Here is a 24,498-nt window from a genome sequence, read left to right on the forward strand (position 1 = left end):
TGCTCCTCGACTTGATCAGCTAAACCTTGCTGGCAGCATGAGAGCAGTATTATGACTACGGCTTTTTTGAGAAATACTGCGACCTGGAATACCATGCCTAGCATTTAAAGGTAATCATTGCTCTCATAAATCTTAGATTATCTGCATATGGGACCAAATGTTTCAATGTTATTTATATAAAAGAGAGTTTTATTTCATGAACAATGACAGTATTCAGACCATGGATTTCAAGTACCACCAAACGAAGAAACAGAAAAGCCTGTCCTGATCCTGTTCATAAGGAGTGGTACTAAAGAGAGAAGGGACAAGGAGTATTTCTACTGAAAGCTCACAGCAAGAGAGATGCACAGGACCTTATGCTGAAGCAAACTGCCGATCACTATAACCCAAAATATGAGAGATGTCACAGACAGATGTGTGGGCTTTTTATTCAAAGCGTTAGAAGTTTGCATAATGTGGCGTTTCTGTGTTGTTTCATAGTTGCCTGTTTCTGTGAATTACCTTGATTACGGCATTACACTGTTCTTTCTAAGCGCAAAGGTACAAGTGTCTACAAGCTGAAGGGATGCTTATTTTGATTAATGAGGGAAATTCAAAAAAAAATATACAGCTTCTGAAATATAAGCTGGTTTGTTGGGTTGGTGGGTTTTTTTTTCCCCCACATGAAAATGAACAGAATGCCGGTGCTTTTGTTTCCAAGCTCAACAGGGTTCAGACATTACCTGTGACCCTTACTGATAATTAAATTCTAAGACCTTGGTGGTAGAGATGTGAATATCAGGTAAGACTAATAAAGTATAGGGTATAGCATCTCAGGAATGATAATATTCTAATTTTACTAGTCTGCAGTATTGCATGCAGAGATGCTTTACTCATGTGTTTATCTTCCCTTTTTATTTCTCATTATTTTAATTTTTTTAGATTTTCTAATTCTCAATCATTTTAAATATAACATTGAAAAAGTTCTTACAAAGCGATGGACCTTGCTATGCACGGTGCTATTTAACTGCACCAGAAGTGCATTTTCTCAGAGAACAGTTTCTGTGAGAAAAATTATTGCTACATGTGCTGCACGCAGGCAAAGCAGGTGTAAATTGTTCCACAGGTTTACGGTCCCACGATTTATGTCAGCGCGATTCCAAACTTGACAGGCGAAGAGTTTGTATCTGCCGAGAGCTCTACTATTTATAAATAGGACACAAAGCAGGACTGGGGCTGTAGATGTTTCCTCACCTTCCATTTGGCAGGAAAAATGACGCAGTCAGGATCACTCAACCCCGCTAGCTGTGTGTTTGCAAACAGCTATGGCTGCAGCCCCCAGCTCCCGTTAAACGCCATGTGCGCATGTGGAGAGGAGAGGGGAGGAAGGACCAAAGCTTGGAAGACTGGAAATGCAATCGGCATGGTGAAAATCAGATTTCCACACAAGCCTGAGGCGGTGGCCTGTGGGCAGTGAAAGCCGCCCTTAGAGCTGCAGGTAGTGTGGTTTGCAGCCCAGCAGCACAGCGGTTCCTCTGAACTGAACAGCAGCTGCACCTCTGCATGCGGAGCCTTGGGTGGATACGGCGATATGCTTAGACAGCTTAGAGTCTGTCACCTCTCCTTAATTATTCCCAAATCACCCTCAGTGAAGGATTTTCTTCAGATCTGACATAATTATCTGCTTCTGCGACAGAGGGATGCCGCCTCTACTTGTATCCCAAACTCTGTCACGAAGTTTAAGTGAGATGCAGTGCCCACAGCAGATTCGCCATTTCAAAAGAATATAATCTATAAAACTGTTATTGGTCCGCTATTGATTTAAATGATTAAAAAATCAGCTCAGCCACAAGATGCTCTACAGTTTCCTGTAAGTCTATTTTTGCAGAGTATCTCAAAATTTCAGAAAACCACCGTACAGTTTATCTTACAGCGATACAATGGATTTGTATTGCACTGCAAATACTCAGCAGAAGCTATGTGAGCCATTAAATTTTATCATGTCACCATTATTTTAGAAATACTAAGGATACTAACTCATACACTTCTACCCTAAAAACAGTGATACACCATTGCCAGAAAGCAAGTAGAATCTTCTGTCCCACCCCCTGCCCCACTTCAGACAAAACTTCCAATGTCTTCCATTTCTATACCATTTTCAAATGTTTGAGAGTTGAGCCATACCCCAAGATTCATTCCATCACCTTTAACACCTTTACTCTGGCCAAATGACCAGTGGTCTAAGTGTTAAAACCTAGTCTGATATCTGTAATTTCCTTTTAATTACTTTGGATAAAGGAATCAACAGCAGTGGCCACAGGTTTCCATTTGCCTATTTTTCCTAACGCTTCTGCAATGAGTCGAGAGAACATCTTGAACTCTCTGCCCCTTTCCAGACTTTATGCTGCCTCCAATGGTAATTAATGACAGTAAAAATTAGCATGGAAAATGTAATGAGCCACAGCAAACTGTCACGCTAGTGACATCAAAGTTCAAAACGCCATTGCCCTTCACTGTTACCGTAAGTACTTCACAACATTTGTATTTTCCGTAAGTCAGGCTCTTCTAGCTCTAAAGTAGCAGCACTGAGCTGCATGCTCTGCCCTGTTGACTTCAGCTGTCCTTTGAGAAGAACAAGGATTTGTATGGCAGAAGTGATCCAGGCCAGTTTTGGACATTGTCTGCAAAAATATGAAGTATGCACATGCCTACTGTCCGGTACTTAGCATACCTGGACTAGACAGCAAGTGGTTTATTTACAAACTGCTTATATGAAAACCTTCAAAATAACTTCGGGAATTTTTAAAGCAAGTTTTAGAGTTTAGACCCCTAAATATCATCTAGGAAAATGAAGGTGCCTTGCTCAAATGTGCCATGCTTTCAGAAAGTTTGTAGGCATGAGGTTAAGTCTTCAGAAGTCTTTCTATCATGTACAAATGCTACGTATCACTTTCCAAAGTGACTCAGGCACACCTGAAAATTGTATACACTGTATCTTAAGAGTAGGAAAAAAGCCCTTGAAAGCACTCTGTCACAAGTCTGATCGCTAGTGGGCTGCTGTGCTCTCCTAACCCTCAAATACCACCACCCAAAAAAAGGGGTACATAGAGGTAGAACTCCGTTATTTCTATTTTTCCATACAGTTGTGTGTATTAAAATTACAGATGGGCATAAGATATTTATGCTGCCCTGCTTGGCACCTATCTGGAATTGCACAAATTTTTGGTAACTGCAGCTTACTTACTATACACTTAGCCAGATTTGAACTGCCCTTTTCAAGTATTGCAAAAATGCAGCTACTACAGCACAGAGCTCAGCAGAGGTTATTTGTCCAGGTATTCATCCCACTTGTCTGGCTGATGTTTTCTGTCTTGTCGAGGTCTCTATTGCTATACCCAGGAAACTTTGCTGGCTAATTTGAAGATGAGACAGGTATCTAAAATATCTGTAACCAAAATACTGGCTGCATTATTCCGCTCCATATGAGTCTTATTCTTGATGGGATGCAACTGAGGAAAATATATTAAAGAAATTAAAGTTGAGTCTTGCAAAAAAATCATAAAACCATAGAATGTTTTGGGTAGAACCTTAAATTAGGTCCCAACCCCCCTGCCATGGGCAGGAACCCCTTCCACTAGACCAGGTTGCTCAAAGCCTCATCCAGCCTGGCCTTGAACACTTCCAGGGATGGGGCATCCACAGCTTCTCTGGGCAACCTGTTCCAGTGCTTTACCACCCTCTCCATGAAGCACTTCTTCCTGATATCTAATCTAAACTTCCCCACTTTCAATTTAAACCCATTACCCCTTGTTCTGTCACTACATGCCCTTGTGAAAATATGCATATTTAGTTCAGGAAATAAAATCTTGCAAGTAGGCAGTGTGTGCCCAAATGAACTGTGATTTTAGTTTTAGGTGCATTTAAATGGGGAATAATTCTGTGTTTTCTATCAAGAGAGACCTTTTTATTCAAATGTGGATATCCAAATAGTTTATTTAAATTGAAGGCTATTTTTTTTAATTCAGCTTCCAGACTTCTTATATCAAGCAGTGAAACAGTTTTTTGTTCTGGTGAAAGCAGATTTCAGACACTTGTCAGAAATACACTGGCACAGCTGCATCCTACAGATGTGCCACAAGCTAGTCCCTGAATGCAGACAATGAAAGGGTAATGAGCCATTTGGCTGGTGAAATTGAGACTTTTAGCAAAGAGCCTTTGGGAATAGGCACTAAGAAGCTTGAAAATCAGGTGAGGGGGAGTCAAACTGTGCATTACCATGTTTTAGCACTGATCTACTTGCATTTGATAAGAGATGAATTCTCTTTCTTTGGAAAGGCATTTTTTTCTATCTCCCTAGACTTGCTGTAAGATATCAAAAAGTTACGGTATTAAGCAATCTAGTCAATTCCGCCAATCTTATTGCAAAAGACAATTAGTAATAAAGTCTCCCTGATTTCAGCAGTACTGCGGCTCACACCTCACCAGCTAACACCCCCTGCTGCAAGTAACTAGCAGCAATATCAAAGGCAGTTGTCATCCTTGAAATATTCAAGGTAGAAAAGACTGAAAGATGGAGATTGCACCTGAGTTTCGTAAATACCCACAGGATGCTGCTAGAGCTCCTGCAATCATTTTCACTGGGCAACTGACACACAAAAGAATAATAATAAAAAAAACCCAGTGCTATCAGGTAGTGCTGTTGAGTTATTTAGCTTTAATATACAATTTAAACCAGATATAGCTTATTCTTCCCTGCCTCTGAAAATATACCATAGCATGACACACCTTCCACATCCAAAGGGGTTTTCTCTCTGTCCTCTGTCAGGGAGAATTACTGGGTGCAGTAAAGCCATGAGAAAGAACTCTCCCTCTCACAATATTTAGTCCCATGACTGTCTGATACTTCCAACAAGACTCTGTAAGACAAGTATCTGAAGAATTTGCACCACTGGCTTTATGCTGAAAGAGAACTTTTTGAGGCAAGGTGTTACTTGAAAAAAAGGAGAAGAAAATCAAAAAAGGAAAAACAACACTGCCCATATTCGCTGAGAGAACAACTGCATCAGAAAAAAAACCCACCAAACAACATTGTGTTCAGCAATAAAGCGATATAATACACACACAACGCTGAAAACCAGATACCTCAGTCTGATTTCTTTGTAGCTACAGAACTCCGAAGGCAAGGTGTTACTTGAAAAAAAGGAGAAGAAAATCAAAAAAGGAAAAACAACACTGCCCATATTCGCTGAGAGAACAACTGCATCAGAAAAAAAACCCACCAAACAACATTGTGTTCAGCAATAAAGCGATATAATACACACACAACGCTGAAAACCAGATACCTCAGTCTGATTTCTTTGTAGCTACAGAACTCCGAAAACCAAAAAGAACATTTTGTGTACAAAATGACAGTGGGGGCATGGCTTTGCTGTGACTTCCTATTGTGCTGAGGTACTGGTAATGGAAACTTTTACTGCGTTGTGTTCTCTGAGCAACTTCCCTAGCTGTGGTTTTCTGCAATTCCCCTGATAAAAGCAACAAAGTGGTGAGAGTTTAGCAAGTATGTAAAACGCTAACATGCCTTTGACACAAGAGTTCTCAGAAGCAAAACTGTATAAAATTGGAGACACCCAAACTAGGTCATTTCTCATCTGTTGGCACAGCAGGTGTTATTCTGATGTTTAATTTCAACATCTCCTTTGATTTAGTTCTGAAGAGCTTTGACGGAATTAGAGAGCGCAATGGGAAATACTGTGAAAACGCCGAGAGCTTCTGAAGAAACAAATGTGCCAAGCCAAACGGGTAAGCGTTCATTTAATTTCTTTCAAGAAAAAAAGATGTCCAAAATGTATGGTACATTCATCCATGTGTCATCCTACGTCCTCCTGACACAGTAAAAGCAGGCAAGTGCGTGACTGCTGTGGGAGAAGGAGGGAATCCAGTAGACAGTGCTTATTTTTAGGCACATTCTAGTTCATTTTCCAAGAAGTACTTTAATTAAAAACCCAAATGCTAAAACTATTATTTGCTGCTGCTCCTTTAAAGACGTTCCTTCCAATTCAGAAAGCACTGAAGCGCTACTTTAGAAACCAGAATACTAAATTTTGGCATACTTGCATGTGATATTTTATAGAAATTTGTTCTTGAAATTAGAGTTTTCTTCACTTAAGGTTAAAAACCTTAATGGTGTTATGCTTGCACCCAACCTGAAGTCCACTGTTAGACAGTGGCATTAGAAGTAGTAAGCAGCCAACTTGTCACCTGCTTTATCGATAAAGGATATGCAGAAATACACATTCCACAGCCGAGCTGGCAAAGAGGGATCTAACACATCTGCCCTATGCATCCACATGTGAAAAAAATCAGGTTGCAAAGCCCCCCTCCCTCCCCCATAGGCTGGTGGAGGTCATGGATCTGAGGGGGAAAGCAAAAGGGATTCAGTGACCTGCTACTCCCAAACTGCGAGTAGGTGGAGAGTAACTGCAGCCTCAGCTCACATGCCACGATACAACAGGCAGCTGGTACAAGAACTGCAATAAACCACTCCCCAAAGCTGAGGAAGAGAGAACAATTTGGGGGTTTTTAGGTTTGGGTTTCTTTTGGAGGGGAGGGAAGGCATGGATCAAAATTTTCAGATTTTACATGAAAGATGGTCAAGTTGTGCTGCTTAGTATTACAAGGAAAGGGAATCAACCTGGTTTCATTAGTGCTGGAAGGAAGCCCAGCCCAGCTTTTAGCATGGCCAAGAACTAGCTGATATGGGCAGCTGTGGACCTAATAAAGCAGACACCAAACACTGTTATGTGCTGCACAGAGGCACATAATATGAACTGACAATTTTTTTTTTTGGTGAAGAAGAGTGCCTTATGTTATTCCCAACAACTGCTGTCACAAATGCCATAACCATCGGAAGACAGACACGAACGCATTCAGAGCAGGGCTTTGCTGATGAACAGGGGAGTGAGGGGTCGCTGCCATGACTGTGACCAAGCTTGCATTATTCCTGGACATACTAAAAGTCAGTATTTAGCAGGGCTAAAGCTAACTGCATCCCTTCCAGTGACGTAAATAGAAAAAGATAACTCAGCAAACACTGATAACCCAGCGTTTGCAAGGTGCTATTACCCATTTAGTAATTCAGTCCACTTGTACTCTCCTACATGTCAGGCACATCTAGAAAGGTGCTTTATCAGATGCTGCCTGGCCAAAGGAATCAAACACCTTTTCTGTAAGGAAAGGCTGAGAGCGTTGGGATTGTTTAGCCCAGAGAAGAGAATGCTGCAGAGAGAACTTATTGAAGTCTTTAAATAGTTAAAGGGGACTTACAGGAAGGATGGGGCCGACTTTTTAATAGAGACTGTAGTGATAGGGCAAGGGGTAATGGTTTTAAACTAAAAGAGGGTAGATTAAGACTAGGCATAAAGAAGACGTTTGTAAGATGAGGGTGGTAAAACACTGGCACAGGTTGCTCAGAGAGGTGGTAGATGCCCCATCCCTGCAAATATTCAAGGTCAGGTTGGATGGGACTCTGAGTAACCTGATCCAGCTGAAGCTGTCCCTGCTCATTTCAGGGAAGATGGAATACATGACCTTTAAAGGTCCCTTTCAACCCAGACTATTCCATGATCTAACAGCCTGCATAGCTCTTTGGATCTAACTCCTAGTCTGGATCATACCAGCATCTTTCATAATGGTTTAGCTGTTGCTAATTAAATTTGGGAACACAAACATCAGTACTGTCATCCAAATCCAATTAAAACAGACTTTAAAAAATGATCTTGGTACTAAAAGCCTATATTGGGGTTGTTAATCCAGGGAGTTTGTATATAGCTGTCTTCCCGAGCAGATCAAACTCCAAATTACACCACCAAACACAGAAGTTTTTCCCCAGGCCAGGAGCCACCTGTGGAGGTCGAGGATCCTATCCACAGACTTATAACAGTTCCAATAGTTAGCAGGTTTTACACTGGCTCGTTTCAGTGAGATGGAATAAAGTGAAGGACTGAAACAGAAGGGAGAGAAAGAAAGGAAAGAATATACAACAAGGAGGAAGAAAACATATTTGGAGTCCTCAGACTTGATCTGCAGCGTGAACATAGAATCATAGAATGGTTTGGGTGGGAAGGGACCTTAAAGCCCATCCAGTTCCAACCCCCCTGCCATGGGCAGGGACACCTTGCACTAGACCAGGTTGCTCAAAGCCACATCCAGCCTGGCCTTGAAGACATCCAGGGATGGAGCATCCACAACAACTCTGGGCAACCTGTTCCAGTGCCTCACCACCCTCTCTGTGAAGAATTTCTTCCTGATATCTAATCTAAACCTCCCTGATTTCAATTTATACCCATTACCCCTTGTCCTATCACTACAGGCTCTTGTAAAAAGTCCTCTCCCAGCTTCCTTGTAGCCCCTTCAGGTACTGGAAAGCTGCAATGAGGTCTCCTCGGAGCCTCCTCTTCTCCAGGCTGAACAAGCCCAATTCTTGCAGCCTTTCGTCATAGGAGAGGTGCTATGGTACATAGCATACACTATGTAACATGTTTATGGTATAAGCCCCTCGTGCTGCCTGAGAGCTGTACTGAAAGCAAAACCTTGTGCTTTCCTCACCTCCAGTGCATCAGTCTTGGTCCTGAGAAAGGGAACAGTGCATAAGCTGCATTTCCCCAAGAGGCATTTGGACTCCAAATATGACTGCACTCCACCTGAAAGTGCCTTATGGGCATCCCTGACACAACCTAGGTACTGATAACAGAGTAGTTACGGCAGCAAGGGTAACTACTTGCTGCTCCCTCTTTCCTCCCTTGGGACCCTGAATGAAGGGTTAACCCTTACTGACCTGCACCTGCATAACTCTCAGTTCCCAAGCTGGCTGGTTTAGATCTAATTTAGGTACCCCAGTGCGACTCGCAGCCACACCTGACGGCTGCTGCACAAAGAGCCTCCCAGACACGCATGAGTGCCCTCCTGTACCCTCTCAGGTACACACCACGCCATAAACCACAGTATTTCTGCTGGACAGTAAAGCTGGGATGATGCAGGGCTCTGAGCAACTCGTTCACACTCCAGACAGCGACCACACTGGTGCACAGCACACCAATTTTTGAGGGTGATGAGCTGATCCAGATGCCCTGCCTATGCTCTCCCTTCTCTCCAATAGTGCTTCAAATGAAAAATTTGAAGGGTGCAATATTCACTGTCACACTTTTCAACATATCCAGGGATGCAGAGATCTAAAACTAGCATGTATTTCATATTCATTTCCTACTCCTTAAAAAAAAAAAAAAAAAAAAAAAAACAACAAAAAAACCCACCAAAAAACCAACAGAAAAACCAACAAACCAGAATTGACTCCTGATTCAGTGGAAATGACTGTGCTTCGATCTTTCCACTCTAACTTTTGAATTGTTCCAGTTCAGATGTAACACTCTCACTGCAGAGGAGAGGCTGTGTTAGAAAATCTTTTTGCTTTTACAACTTAAAATTGTGGGGAGCTCATGAGATCAAATCTATTAGATCACTATGAAATTTAGGTGTGGAGAAACAGTGTAACTTGTTTAGTCCCTGGTTTGAGGCTTTCAAATTTAAAAGCATCTGGCACGGGTTCTGTGAAATGTTGTAGAGTGCGGTGGGATATTTTACAAGACCAAAATACCCAGTGAGATTTGATTTAAATACCAAGTAAAATGAGGCCTTGTTTGTGGAGTAGGAGTGTTGAAAGGTTTTGGATAGTACAAAACCCCTTTACTTTCAGTCTAATATAAGTACATGTAGTTTAGGAGGTAAAGTTTTCATGGATGTGGCAGCCAACACTATGATTAATTCCTTCCTTTTCAGAACTATAAATTAATGTGCAAAATTGAAACAAAAACGAATATAAAGAGGAAAGTGTAAGCAAAGTTAACACAGATCTTGCTAGAGTAGAGAAAAAGTCACGCACCCCACAGTGCGTAACGAAATGCAAACCACCGGTAAGCAATGAAGGGGAGCAGAAAAGCACTTGTTTTCCACTCTTTCAGTATGGAAGCAAAACATTTATAAACAGCATAGTTAAAAAAAATATATTGCTAAAGGCATTTTCATTATGCTAAAAAAAAATAAAAAGGAAAAATTACATTCCATGAAGAACTGCTCTATAACAATCTGCAATGAGAAATTAGGTGACAGGACTTTATCCTCACTCTGCAGTTCTTCCAGCGTACCTTCTGGCATTTATTTCTTGTAATCCTGGATAAAAATTTTGTTTTGTTGAAAAGACTCAGCACAAATACTTAGGTCTCACCAGCCTCAGCTGATAAGCAGTTTCATAGACAGAGAAGGTACCTCTCTGTACCCTGTTAGTGCAGAACAGGGAAGCAATCAAAGGCTTGCCTAGCATAGAATTTCTTCAGTACTGTTGAACTAATTGTGTAATAAGTTACAGTAGACTAATCACAGAAGTTGGCTGATTAATACAAAGATACTGGACTAGTCCTGTTTAATTCAGAGACATTAATCAACTAAGAAAACCATAGCAATACTCACACTAAACACAGTCAAACCAATCAATGTCTATTCCAGACTCTACACGTGTATGCTCCATAAGGATGCTTGCTAACTGTATGATGGGACTATTTCAATGGGCAAAGTCTAGCAAGACTGAAAATGCGTGCAGTCAGTTTGAATATGAAGGTTAAAGGACCCACTACTTTGCATAACACTGGTCTCTATCATAACAACAGCCAGCTACTCAAAATCAACTGTAAAAACGCTGCTTTTTATTTCCTTTAAACCACAGCTCTGGAATATTCTCCTTAATACTATTTAAAATTTTATTTTCTGCAGACTGGCATGTTTCCTTCAGCCTTTCATCATTATTATTGTGAGTTCTTTGGAAGGCCCTGGGACACAGAGGCTGAAAACACAGAGCCAGTCTCAGCATTCATTCTCGATGCTGTTTCTAGGTTTTCCTGTCTTCCTTAAAGACAAGTTGATGAGGATTTTATAATAAATGAGAAAATCTCACAAAATACAGAAGTATGTCTATCTCTCTGGGTAATTTTTTCCTCTCCTCCCCTAAATTTATTCCCATTTTTGAACATGCTGAGCTGCACTGAGTGGGTAAGCATGGAGATCAAACCACCACTGCAGACGTACTGCTAGATAGTATTACTACAAAACAGAGCATGGATCCTGCTGGAGGCAGAGGGAAAGCTTTGTTTCCCCCTGTGCTGGTGAAGGGTACTGTGACGCGCAGAGGGAAGGGATCCATCTCCCAGAGAAATGCATTGCACAATCCCTCTTTCTAGGACTTAAGCCCAAAACACCCATCACAACACATTTCTGAATCTCCCACCTGTCAGCATTTACTGGGCACTGCAGATTCCCACTGGATGAGGGGCTCTGGAACAGTTGATAGTCCCAGTCACACACATCCCTCAGGAACCCAGGAGACTCAGCACATGTGCTGTGCAGTGTTGCAAGACTGAGAGTCACCCCAACTGATGTAAAAGGCTTTCTTAAATCTCTGCTGACCTCAGTTCTGCAAACTGCATTGTACAATGATTTGATTATGAACACTCCTGTTGCCTCTCTTCTTTAACTGAAGGAGCATCATATGCTTTTTCTAGGACAGTTTCCATACAAGGGGGCAGAACAAAGCTCTGTGGCTGCTCATTAAGCTAATTTACAAAACTGATGGGAAATGGGCAATAATAGCCATGCTCTCACTGCCTTTGATCTAAGCTAATTTCATACCTTTGAAATGTATCAGTGGTGTTAAATGATGGAACAATTCAACATGCATCTTCCTTCCCTTAAATATATCAGTATGGCTCAGAATTGTAGCTGGAGGCATTTAGAGACAGTGACATTAATCAAAGTGGGTTACTTCCTAATACTATAAATACTTACTAATTTTGCTAGTTTCAGACAGAATATGTCCTTTAAATATGGTAATTACTAGAGAAAGTGTTCTAAAATTAGTTACTTACAATTAACTAAATGACTTTTTCTTTTTCATTTCTAGTATTTTCACATTATTCTTATAGAGGCTCATCTTTAGCTCTTTTTGTTTACCAAGTGACATTTCAGAGTGAGATTTTTTTTTCCCCATTTGACCTGCTACATAAAATATAACATACATAATGAAAAATCCATTTCTGCTTCAGAGCTCTATCTTGTTTGTAAGTGACATTTTCTTTCTTTGTTAACAGGTCAGGAGAGTGATTTCCTTGCTGTCCTCTATGACTATCCTTCACCAGACATAAGTCAACCTATTTTTCATGTAGGGGAAAAACTCCGCGTGATATCAGAGTAAGTTGATCTTTTCTTTTTAAATTAGGTTTTATTACAATTGATGCAAAGTTCTTTTTTTGTGCACCTGGCCCAAACTGGATGCAGTTCAGCACAAGGAACTGAGTTCAGAATTTGCAAGGAAGGATGCTTAGCCATGGTGTAAATTTCCCTAGAGTTTAAGGACTTGGGATTTCAGATTGTTCTTTGATCCTTGGTTTCCTCTGACACCGTTTCTGAAGCTGGATTCAGACTCTGTTCTAAAGTAGGACTCAAAACAGAATTCCGCTTTGAAAAATAATCTTGAGGAAGTAGCTCCCCCCATGTTAGTGGGAAAGAGAGTAAGTGCAAAAACAGTTTGCTCTTCAAATCAAATAGAAAAGGAAAATGATTCTGAATTTCTCTATGCCAAGTGTGTCTCATTTTCTCTCTCACCCTTTTTATCTAACAACTTTTTTTATGATCAGGTCTTAAAATTTCACCCTAAATTTAAGGCCACTCTAAAATAAATGAAATAAAAATATGAGGGTTTTTTTCTTAATTTTTTAATTGAATCTGCATTTTCTTGGGTGGGAGAGATCAAAGGTTTCCCAGCCACCTCCAGTCAGAAATTTTGAGCCCCAGAAAAAAGCTTGAGACGACTAGTTCAGACTGACTTTAGCATAGTGCAACTACTGCCACACCTTCAACAACACACTTCTTGAAGAATGGAAACCAGCATCCCTGCTATTCTTTTATCAGCACAGAGTGACCTCCTCGGAGTTACTCGGCCCCACAGCCACTGTTGGCACTGCTTAAAGGGAAATGAGAGATTTCATTTTTGCAGCTGGTGGAGCAGATGGATTCAAGGGGAGACATTCACAGCAGAGAAATAGTCTGAGAATTTCTAAATTCAGTTAAAAAATTCTCTACCTGGAGAAGTCAGAGCATCAAATGGTTGGAGGGCAGAAGCACTGAAGTATCACAGAGAACTGATGAATTTTCGCACTCTTCTCCAGGCCATGGTGACACACAACGGCCTTTGTCATCAACAAGATACAGGGCTATGTGGACTTCTGGTCTGACCCAGAAAGGCTACCGTCATGTTCTGCTGACAAAGTGCTTTCCCTGCCTCCCTGGACCTAGAGGTCACAAAGCTCAGACAATACTGCTAGATGAATTTTCTGCTGATGGAGAACTTCCCTAAATCACAGGAATTCTTCTTTGGTAACTTCTAGTGAGTTAAGCCTTGCACCAGCTTGTGTAACATGCACAACATGGTACAACTGCTTTAGTTTGGAAATTCCAGCTTAAAGCTTTGCTCCTGGCTTTGATCAGCTACGGGCCCTCTTAACGCCACACAACACAGGCCCGTACCAATGGGAATTACACGTGTGGCATGTCACATGCGTACATGTGCTGTGTTGCATGATCCACTGGACAAACAACTTTTAAAATAACTAGACCTCTGCAGAAGCAGCTTTTATCACATTTGCCTGTTGTGCAGTGACCGAGAGCCTCTCCTAACAGTAAATAAGAGCCAAAGCAAGCCTTGATGGAAACCTTCCTCTTCCTGTTTTGAATCAGCTTGCTCACAGAAGACAAGACACTCCAATGCTCTATGCAAAGCACAGTGTCCTAACGAAGGGCCTGTTCTTCCCTGCTGGGGTATGTGCAGATGTTAATAGGACTGTTTGCATACAGAATCTTGCTGCACATAAGCTGTAGGTATGATTTTTTTTTCTCGAGTCATGCAAAGAAGCAAAATGCAGTGAAGAGCAGCACGGCAGGCGCGACCAGAGCACGACTGATGAGGAGTCACGACAGAAAAGACAGCATGAGCAGGCAGCACATAGTGTTTTTATAATGGCAGCTTTTCAGCTTTCCACCAAAACAATTGAGTGGCAGCAATCAGCCCCACCAGTCGTGCCAGGAACATGATATGTGGAACCCACGTAGAAAATACAACTCCTTACAGATACTTGTGTCTGCTCTGGGTTGGCAGGATTAGATAAGCACCACTGGCCCAATTTCTCACTCTCCACACTTGTCAGGCACCTTTCATTACCAACTGCATTTAGCTGACAGATGTCCTCCAATGATCTCCTGAATCTATATAATTTCTGTGGCATCTGACCCAGGAGGGATGTGCTGCTTTGGGACTTTTAATCGTCATAGGGATTTTTCAGGGTTACTAATATTATAGTTTGGACAGAGGAACATGCGAGTCTCTCAGGATTTTTGTTCTTGCAATTCTTGGTTTGTCTGGGAGAGTTGCAGGAAAAAAAAAAACAAACCCAAACAAACCCAAAACCAAAATAACCTAAATTTCTTATAGAATATTCCATGTCAGCTGGAAACTCACAAACAAAACTTGTGGGGCACTGAAATTTCCAGCTCTGAGCCGCAGACACTTCTCCTTTTCTCTCAGCATATACAGCCTGGACCATGATCCCAACAACTATAACTCAGGAGGTTTAACTTCAGTGTTTTCAACTTGGCTCTTTTGACATACATTGACAAACTGGTCTGCAATCTGGGCATTATTTGGGAGCATTTATATGAATGTCCACAAAAAGACCATTAAAAGACAGGCACACTGTTATTTAGATGCAAAAAGAAAAAGTGGAGAGGACCCATCAACCATTGTAACTCAGCCTTGCCACAACCCCTTTCATTAAGCACTAAAGCTCCACAGCATCCCTGTGAAAATTCTTGTTACCCTGCCCTTTCGAAGGGATGCAAAAGCTAAAGCCAGCAATTAATGGTATAGAAAAAAAACTAAGATGCATTAGTGAAAAAAAACATATGCCTCATCGCCTAGTTTCAGTTATGAGGGTTTTTTATTAGAACCTGGTCAGCATCTCACCAAAGAAAAGAGAAAGAGCAAACCATGAATGAGGTCCTGTTAGACTGAAAACCTGTTCCCAGGCAGATAGAGTCCATTTGCCGAACATCCACCCTGATGTTATGCAAGTAACTAGAGGGCTGTCCAGAAACAGCATACTCAGCCATAAGCTTAATATCTTGGATACCAGTACAAGTCCAGCTGTGGGAAGGCAGAGCACAGCATGGTTTAACCACTGAGTATTTACCCTTCCTCTTTTAACTGCAGAAAAATATTTTATTACTTACGTAATTTAAGTGGAACAAATGGACCTTATTCCTGTGTCCAAATTTAATCCTAATGTAGGTTTAGAAATGGAACTACTCTAAATGAAACAAACTTGGGTCCTTTTCTGAATATGCAGAATCAGGAACGCAGACACAAGGTTACAGGCTAATCTGTAGCCTTAAATGAGCCTTAACTCATTTCTAAAATGTGGACAAGTTCCGAAAGTAAACCTGAAAATGTCCCTCCTCTTGCTTTCACACAGTGAAGGAGGCTGGTGGAGAGTCCATTCCCTAACAACAGGTCGAGAAAACTATATTCCAGGAAAATATGTAGCAAAGGTTTACCATGGGTAAGTAAATGCATTTCCTATAGTCTTTCAACACTACATTTGTACATACACTTCCCTGACTAGAGTTACTTAGTGTCATAATCAAAGCAATGCCAATACTGACTAGGCAGACAGAAATTTTATTTATTGATAGTATAAAATAGTTCCTTTGAAATCTGAGAACATCAAATCCACTGCTAAGTTTAGGACACATGGAAAGGAAAATCCTAGTTTTAGAAGTTATAAAGAGGAAAAAAACCCCCTTAAACGTCATATATTTACAATAGTTCTGTTGCATGGTTGGATCTCTAATTTTAGGATATGGATAAAGAGACCTTGTTTAGAAAGAATTATTAATATTTACACAGTGTAAAATTTAAGCTAGCGTTGCTCATGAAAAACACACCAGAAAGAGCAAATAGAAAGGCTTATAAGCCATTCAAGAATGTAAACTCACACTGGAAGAACTAAGGAAGGTTCAGAGGTTTCTTGTTTCCCTAGACACCAGTCAGGAAAAAAATATTGAAACACACACTTAAAACTTTTCTGGCAAAAGTTTTAATACCTGTTTAATTTTAAGCATATGAACTGCAAACTTCACTGTGATTTACACAAGTGCTTAAATTTTAATGTGTTTTTACATCCACCTGACACAGAGATGCTTTCCCAAAGACAGGGCACAGGTATGGTAATGGAAAGCTACTGGCTTAAGTTTTCCCAAGACCATTTTGCTAATAGTAGATTGGATCGAATCTTACTGAGGAAGACAATCAGTAAGACCAGTTCCACTTCCCTTATCCACAAAGCCAGTTAACTGAAATAATTGAAGTGTGCCCTAGCACAAGTAGAAAAATCCTTTCATTTTGTGTTTATTTCCAATACAATAAAATAAAATTTGGAGTTTACAAAAGCGGTTTAAATGAACTAATCCCAAAGATATGCCATCAGTATATCACATGGATGTGTCCGTAACTATTCAGATCAAGGCAGCTTGAAAAGTTTTGTTTTCCCTAATAAGTCCAGACTTTACTCACTCTTCTCTTAGTCCCACATAAGTTAATGGAACTCAATACATGAAAAAGGAGAGCAAGATTTTCTCCATAAACTGGGGAAATATGCCTGGACACAGTTGAGAGAATAACTACAGAAAGCCACAGTGTTATTTTTGCAGTCACTTTTCCTGGCTAATGCTGCCCTTTCACGGCCACATGCTGCTCTCTGTTTCACTGGTGTCCAAATTTCAGAATTTGTTTTTTCCTGCTTCACAGCTGGTTATTTGAAGGGTTGGGAAGAGAAAAAGCAGAGGAACTTCTACAGCTACCCAACACCAAGGTTGGCTCCTTCATGATCAGAGAGAGTGAAACCAGGAAAGGTGAGAAAATATGATTTCACACACACACACACACCCTGCCCTTGATCTGAGGCATTAACAGTTTTACAACTCTTTAATTCACTCCCTGTCCTGCTTAATATGGATTAGTCTGAAACCAGAAAATGTATGTAATGGGAAGGCAAAGGCACCTAGTGCAGCATGCCAGTCTTCAGCAGTCACCTACGCTACGAGCGGTGCTGGAAACCGGGTTAGCGATGGCCATGGAAAGTTCCACAGGCATCAGCACAAACAAGACACAGTTGTCTAAACACCATTATTTATTTTGGTCGCATGCAATGCCTATGAGGTGGTGGGACTTTTTAAATGGAGAAAAAGTCACAGCTTTGCCTCGGACCACAAAAGAGTGAAAAAACTGTAAGATACACACCAAGCAGCGAGGGTGGCTGATAAGTGGATTTCTTATATAGCCAGGTGATTCTTTTATTTATTTTTTAAAATTACATGGCTTCTTTTTTATTTTTTTTCCTTATGTAGCAATTCTGTTACTACATGGGAATTGTTACATTCACACTTTATACGTTTATTCTCTACCGGGAATTCATCTCCCGTTGTGCAACATGGTATCATCCCTTTTTCACAAGCACCAGAACACATCCTAAGATCATGATACTGCAGTTATAAGGGAACAATAAACCATCTACTCTAACCTTTTGCATAACACATGCCAATTAGTTTTTTTAACGCCTCTACTAAATTAAAAAAAATTTAGGACCAACATTCAGTCCTTACTAACTAAATGCTGCACAACAGTTTTAAACAAAAAAGCAGGAAGATCCAAGTTGTCACCTCCTGCCAGGCCTGCATTATCAGGTACCATCTTCTGCACTGGCAGGAGCTGATTGAATCAGCGTACCAGCAGATGAGTATGGTCCCCACCTTCAGAGGAAGGCAAATAACCTTACACCATTTCAAAAAATCCCATACGAGCAAAAACAATGGAAAAATACACCAGAAATTTGGAGTTAATCAATATGTCAAACCCTGATGTTGGGCCCTGTATTCCCTTTGTTATACTTAAGGATATAAAGTATACAATGTATGTAGAAATTAGGATGGCCATTCAGTTTTTTTCAGAACTTTCTGGGACCTCTTGGATCATGGCATCACATATTATGGATACTCTGATTGTGATCAATGCTATCCATCCAGAATTAGGGCTTTAATTAGTAATTAGTCTTACTCTTTCTCCAGGGTTATATTCCTTGTCAGTGCGGCACAGGCAAGTGAAACATTACAGAATCTTCCGCCTTCCAAATAACTGGTATTACATCTCTCCACGGCAAACCTTTCAGTGCCTTGAAGACCTTGTGAATCACTACTCAGGTAATAAGAACTGCAGAATAAACATATTTTCCACTAGCAACTGTAAAACTATACATCAAAGGTCCAGAACAAGAACTTTTGCCTCTAGCTGAGACGCGCACCTACTGTCACAGAACAAGTAATGGAAAAAACTTTGGTTTCTATCTTTTACTTTATTTTTGATCCTAAATAGAAATATGTTACTCCTAACAGTACAACTGAAATCAATCCAAGAACTCTGCTAAATAAAGACAGATAGGCTCTGCCCATATTGGCATATGATATTGTATGGCCATGCCCATCAGAGCTCTCCCTAATACTATTTTGGTCCAAACACTAGTGCTTAGTACTCCCCTGGACAACATTCAAATACAGTCTGTAGGTTAGCACAGCGCAAGGATGCCCAGCCCCTCTCAGAGCACAGCTAACATCAAAGTTTAGGTGTACAAAGATGTTAAGCTGTACAGATGCAAGTCTTGTTTCTGGGTTCCAGGGCCAGAGTTCAACTCATGGCTCACTTGGTTTAGCAGCACGGACATGTCTGCCAATTATTTATTTATCATGTAGACAGACAGGTAGCATCAGGACATGCAAGACCAGGTTCTGCAATCACATTTCTCTTAGGAGCTACTATATCACACAACCTTATCTGCAGCAGAAAATTCTCAGAAGTGTTGTTAGCTTATTCCCTATTACTTAAGAAGGGCATGGCTGGATTTTATCAACAGATTTTATCTCAAGAGGCCCAGTCTGTTAGCTCAAACCTAGATTCAGCTGTCATTTTTACTAACATCAGTCCAGTAATTGACAACTGGTTTAGTGATAATTTTCCAGATTTATGGCAATTTAACATGTGTCAGATAACTTGACAAACCATAGAATTAAGTGGCTGCAGTTACCATGCAATAAAATGACAACATTTTAAAATGAGGACGTAAGATTGCAATAAGTTAATTGCATAAAAATTACAAGAGAACAATAGCTTCTGTGCTTTAATTAGTAATGGGTATTCAGCTTTGAAAAGTGTAAAGACACCATATCTGTGTATTTCATAGGTAAATGAAAAAGTGTGTTGGACTAAGATTACTCAGATAAACTGGGGAGAAAAGCTGTATTCACATTCAAACATGCAAAAGAAACTTTCCAATAATATAAACAGAGGAGTAAGAATTTAACAGACATTGGGTTTTGGGTGGGATTTTTTACATTTTAGTTAGCTGATGCCCTTCTCCATTTAGAAATAAGCAAACAACTGAAAACTAAATTTCTGGCATGGGGGGAATCCAAAACTTAAAACAATTAACGCTGTTACTTGAGTTATAGATGTAAGAGCAGACAGTGAGACTCAGCTCTCCTCCTTCCTCATGAGATGACACAGAAATAAGGCTCAGAGGTGTGAAACAACAGCATTTAGCCATGATGTTCTCTGCTTGGGCAGCAGAACATATGTTCTGTTCCTGCTGGGGCAAGTAGAAGGGGATGGAGGAAGAAACAGCTGAAAGTAACCTCAATGCAGCACGAATATGTGAACCTTGATTCATTTCAGAGCAATATTCCACAGCAGAATAGGTGCATATAGAATCATAGAATGGTTTGGGTTGGAAGGGCCCTTAAAGACCATCTAGTTCCACCCCCCCTGCCATGGGCAGGGACACCTTCCACTAGACCAGGTTGCTCAAAGCCACATCCAGCCTGGCCTTGAAGACAGCCAGGGATGGGGCATCCACAATATACAATCCAATCTGAGTGGATGCATCTTGTATTTGTTTTGCACTCTGTTTGCATGGCTGAGACGATGGGAGGCAAAAGCAGAACTCACTGAGGACTCAGGAAACCTGGGTTTAAGTCCCTGCTCTGTCACAAGCTTCCTTCTAGACTTCAGGAAGGTCACATTATCTTTCTGTGTCTCAGTTCCTCACTTGTACTGTGGGAAATATGCACCATAATAAATTAAAAGGCAAAGGTAAGAGGAAAGGAAAAAGTCAAGCCTGTGTTACAGTGTCCTTGCTGAGAACACACAATTTATTGGCTACCGCTACTGTGTCCAAAACTGTTTATTTGAGCATGCACCAGGGAAGGAACACAGTGAAGATAACAGTGAGAAAAGATTAACTTTCTGTGTATTCACTTCCCTGTTCAGAAGTTGCGGATGGTCTCTGCTGTGTCCTTACAACACCCTGTCTCACCCAGTGCGCTAACAGCATAACAAATCAAGTTCCTCCTGTGGTGATGCGGAGTAAGAACTTCAACTGGAGAAACGTCCACAGGTACCACATACAGCACAGGCTGCCAGAAACAGCAAGGTTTTTTCCTGCCTTGTATATACGTAGAGTTACAACACAGAAGAAACAGCCATTTCCTTCTCTTGAGACCAGTTTTAAAGATTAGACAATTTTCAAAGCTGCTGACAGCCAAGTTAACCCATGAAAACTGCATGTCCAGCTCTCCAACTGATAATTTTGGTCTAACTTGGAGAGAAACTACAGTTAACCCTAAATCATTTCACCTATCCAGCTAAGAGTGTGGCCACATATGCAGTCACTCAGAGTCATGAGTCCTCTCCACCAAGGGGGCAGGCTGTAAAGCCCGGACAGATCCACCACCACTGACGCACTAATGTGCAATGGCTTGCAGACGGGCCCCTCTAATCAGAAATGCCTCCCCCTTGCTCACATGGTGCCTATCCACAGAGCAGCACAAGTGTAACAAACACGTTATCCCAGCATCAATCTTTCCTGCCGTGTTTGCCTCAATACGCAGCTCAACTTGAGGTTCATGAGATTTCTAATGTCATGACTGCAACTAGAGAAAGTAGGTCAGGTTTCAGAAGCTGGTGAAACAACCACCTTCAGAAACAAAAGCACCTCTTATTTTTGAACTGTAAATTTCTCTCCACTACCTCCTTCACCAAGCATATTCATTTGCTTACAAAGGCAAGAAAATTTTGTGCAGTATTGATGCCAAAAAATATTTAGGTAATACTGTTGTACTGATTGTTTCAGAAAATCACTAAGTGACCGAAGGTTTGGTGATTTATCAGCCTGAGAATATTTTATATAACCAAATTAACATCATTTTGTTTAACAACTGTTAATATCATATATTAATATTAATATTATAATGGGATCAGTTCATGTAGCTGAAACGATAACAAAATTTTGTTCTTTTAAAGGCTGGAGGTGACCGAAGATACTGAAAGCACCCTGGCAGCAATGGATGATTCTTGTCTCAGCTATGGCCTGAGGGAAAGTATCACTTCCTACCTCTCCTTGACAGGGGATGACACTTCTTTTGCAAGTCCCAGAAAGAAGAAAGCCCAATCTCTTATATACACAGGGAGCAAACGTAAGAGTACATTTCACTTGCCACCTACATACTATGAGGACTAAATATAAGGCAACCAGGACAAAATAAAAAAAAAACCACCAAAACAAACAACTGAGGGGTCAGAAGAAAAACCCAGAACATCCTGAGGCCCTGCAGTCCTTGGACAGCTGAGAGATTCAACCACACCAGCTGATGATCAAACACTGCAATGATTCTGCATTTCCTCTTCTGAATGTTAACCAGAGACCTTAAGGGTGTGTAAGCCACGGCATATACTGGGAACATCCCCGGTGCAACTGAAGTTAAAACCTGCTCTCAAGCAGATAACAACATAAACTGAGGTAGACTCTAAGTCAAGAGCCAGGTGAGGCAGATGACTCTTCAGGAAGTGTGATGCCCCACAATGTACAAAGACAGGGAAGGAGTAACTACAGCTCAAGGATTTAAATTATTACCCTGGTATTCTCCACATAGCTGAAAACCATCTTTACAAAACCTACCTACACTGAGAAAAGGAGCCTTTTTCTTCTCCATATAGACTCTTTGATCGTCATTGACAGTGGGTCAAAAAGTCATCAGAAATCCCTAGAAAGTATCCAACATTTGGTATCCAAGAAACAACTGATTACATTGACTCCATACTTCTTTTATTTTTACCTCTGAGGGGAAAAAATTAAAATCAATGACTTTCCAAGTGGCATTTAATTAAATGCTGGTAATCGCCTGGAGTGTCACAAAGTTAAGAACTGGCTTAACTCACTGAGAAAAGTAGTTCCTGCTTAGCCCTGAGCTAGGAGTACAGGCATATCCCCAAGCGTAACTCACCTGCTCACAGTCTAGCAGTTGTACAACAGAGAACAAAGGGTTTTCAAAGTGAAAAGTAAAATGTGGTAATACTATGCCTAACTGCAAAGGTAGGCTTGCAGAGGTGTGACCTTTCATGTGTAGAGGACCAGATTTTAACCTCATCTCTTGAAGGTTCCCCCATATTTATGTATAATATTTATATTAATAGAAGTTGGGGTTTTTTAATAATTAAACTAAAAAAGCAAATCAGCAAACGTGGATGCTAAAGAGTTTTCTGAATTTCTTGTCTGAAAAGAGTTATGTCAAATAGCAATTGCACATCAAATCGCTTAAATATTTGTAACATGGTTATCTCAAATCTCATGGATTAGAGAATTTATATATATATATATGTACCCTTTCTAAGTTATAAAGGAGCAGATAACATGGTCCTTTGAACCTGACTTGTGATTGCTATTTAAATCAAGTATTCACTCACATCTGGGGGTTTAAAATGCTGCAATCTATGTTCTTCAGCAGAGATCTTTTCTGTATACTGTTCTGTCATACCTTTTTGCACAGATTTGCGTAATGAAGGTTTGGAAAGATAGGAAATAGTGGTTTTATATATATATTCCCTTTGTACATACTTCTTGGGACAAATCTGTGTTCTCTTTAGACCTTGTAACAGATCATTTGCACTAGCAAGAGAGATTCAAAGATCAAAATAGTTCATAGCCTATTTAAAAATATTCCAGATCTTAAAGGATGAATGTAATTTGGCTGGTAAACATTGAACATCACAAATCAAAACAAACTCAGGAACTCTAGGCATTTTTATAACTGTTACTGATCATTAATATGTTATGGTGACTGTAGTGAAATGTATATGGGAAGCATTACAGGTTTCTAAGTCATGATTTGTATTTATTCATTAAAGTAATATCCAGTAGTTACTTTGTATTGCTTTTAGAAAGTGTAAAACCTAGCAGGCAACTAGTACAAACATCCAGTCTTGCAATGACTCTGCCAGAAGGTATCTTTGATGGAACGTGACAAAAGAATCCAAGAGCCCAAGTAATTGGACAGCACTTGGACTATGCTCTGTAGGAAGGGGATATGACATGTTCTGATGACAACAGGTTCACACAATCAAAGGCCAGTTCAGGCTGGAAGGAACCTCTGGAGGTCACTTGGTCCAACCCCCCTGCTCACACAGTGCCACCCGCAGCTGGTTGCCCAGGACCATGTCCAGACACTTCTGAATATCTCCAGGGATGGAGAATCCACAGCCTCCCTGGGTAACCTGTGCCTGTGCTCAGCCACCTTCACAGTGAAGAAGTGTTTCCTGATGTTCAGCGGGAACCTGCTGTGTTTCAGTCTGTGCCCATTGCCTCTGGTTCTGTCACTGGGCACCACTGAAAACAGCTTGGCTCCTTCTTTAAAGCTTCCCTTCAGGTATTTATATACATTCATAAAATCCCCCTGAACCTTCTCTAGCCTAGGGGATATGTCCTGTAGATAATCATAGGATCAAGGGTATTTGGGGTCCATGTCAGACAGCCCTGTACCTGATCGCAGCAGTTCTCAGCTGGGCAATAAATCTGCTCTTCCCACTACTGTCTGGCCTGCTTCTGTGGCCAGGAAGGACCTATCATCTTCCCCCATTGCGTGGGGATAGTCTGGGAGCTCTCCTCCTGACACGCATCAGCAAACAACTGGAAGGAACACCTAACACATCTGCCCTCCACAGCCTCCTGAAAGAGATCATAGAATCATAGAATCTTTTAGGTTGGAAAGACCTTTAAGATCATAAAGTCCAGTTGTTAACCTAACACTGCCAAGTCTACCACTAAACCATGGCCCTAAGCACTTTGTCCACACATCTCTTAAATATCTCCAGGGATGGTGACTCAACCACTTCCATGGGCAGCTCGTTCCAATGCCTGAGAACCCTTTTGGTAAAGAAATTTTTCATAATATCCAACCTAAACCTCTCCTTGCACCGCTTGTGACAGT

At 40.8% G+C, this 24,498-nt stretch overlaps 2 protein-coding genes across 3 annotated transcripts in view; one reads left to right on the forward strand and one right to left on the reverse strand.

Annotated features, from left to right (window-relative positions):
• The window catches only part of LOC104507523 (thyroglobulin-like), a gene marked incomplete at its 5' end in the record, with an annotated part of 101,615 nt that overhangs the window by 34,136 nt on the left and 42,981 nt on the right, over positions 1 to 24,498 (reverse strand). The gene's annotated exons all lie outside the window — the stretch shown is intronic.
• SLA (Src-like-adaptor) lies at positions 6 to 21,778 on the forward strand. 2 transcript variants are annotated; one of them, XM_010148840.1, is made up of 8 exons: positions 6 to 110; positions 5,688 to 5,781; positions 12,171 to 12,270; positions 15,606 to 15,692; positions 16,940 to 17,043; positions 18,256 to 18,387; positions 20,507 to 20,633; positions 21,539 to 21,778. In XM_010148840.1, the coding sequence occupies exons 2-8, from the start codon at positions 5,721 to 5,723 to the stop codon at positions 21,753 to 21,755; spliced, it is 828 nt and encodes a 275-aa protein (XP_010147142.1). In that variant the 5' UTR covers positions 6 to 110; positions 5,688 to 5,720; the 3' UTR covers positions 21,756 to 21,778. The 2 variants fall into 2 exon arrangements, with proteins under 2 accessions (XP_010147142.1, XP_010147141.1); XM_010148839.1 differs by lacking the exon at positions 6 to 110 and having other exon boundaries at positions 5,535 to 5,781.

Source organism: Eurypyga helias, unplaced genomic scaffold (genome assembly GCF_000690775.1).
Source record: "Eurypyga helias isolate BGI_N326 unplaced genomic scaffold, ASM69077v1 scaffold1893, whole genome shotgun sequence".
Lineage (NCBI taxonomy): Eukaryota > Metazoa > Chordata > Aves > Eurypygiformes > Eurypygidae > Eurypyga > Eurypyga helias.

Coding starts and splice junctions, on each gene's coding strand:
- SLA (XM_010148840.1), top strand. CDS start 5,721: ATGGGAAATACTGTGAAAACGCCGAGAGCTTCTGAAGAAACAAATGTG. Junction 5,782..12,170: donor AAATGTGCCAAGCCAAACGG/GTAAGCGTTCAT, acceptor CTTTGTTAACAG/GTCAGGAGAGTGATTTCCTT. Junction 12,271..15,605: donor AAACTCCGCGTGATATCAGA/GTAAGTTGATCT, acceptor GCTTTCACACAG/TGAAGGAGGCTGGTGGAGAG.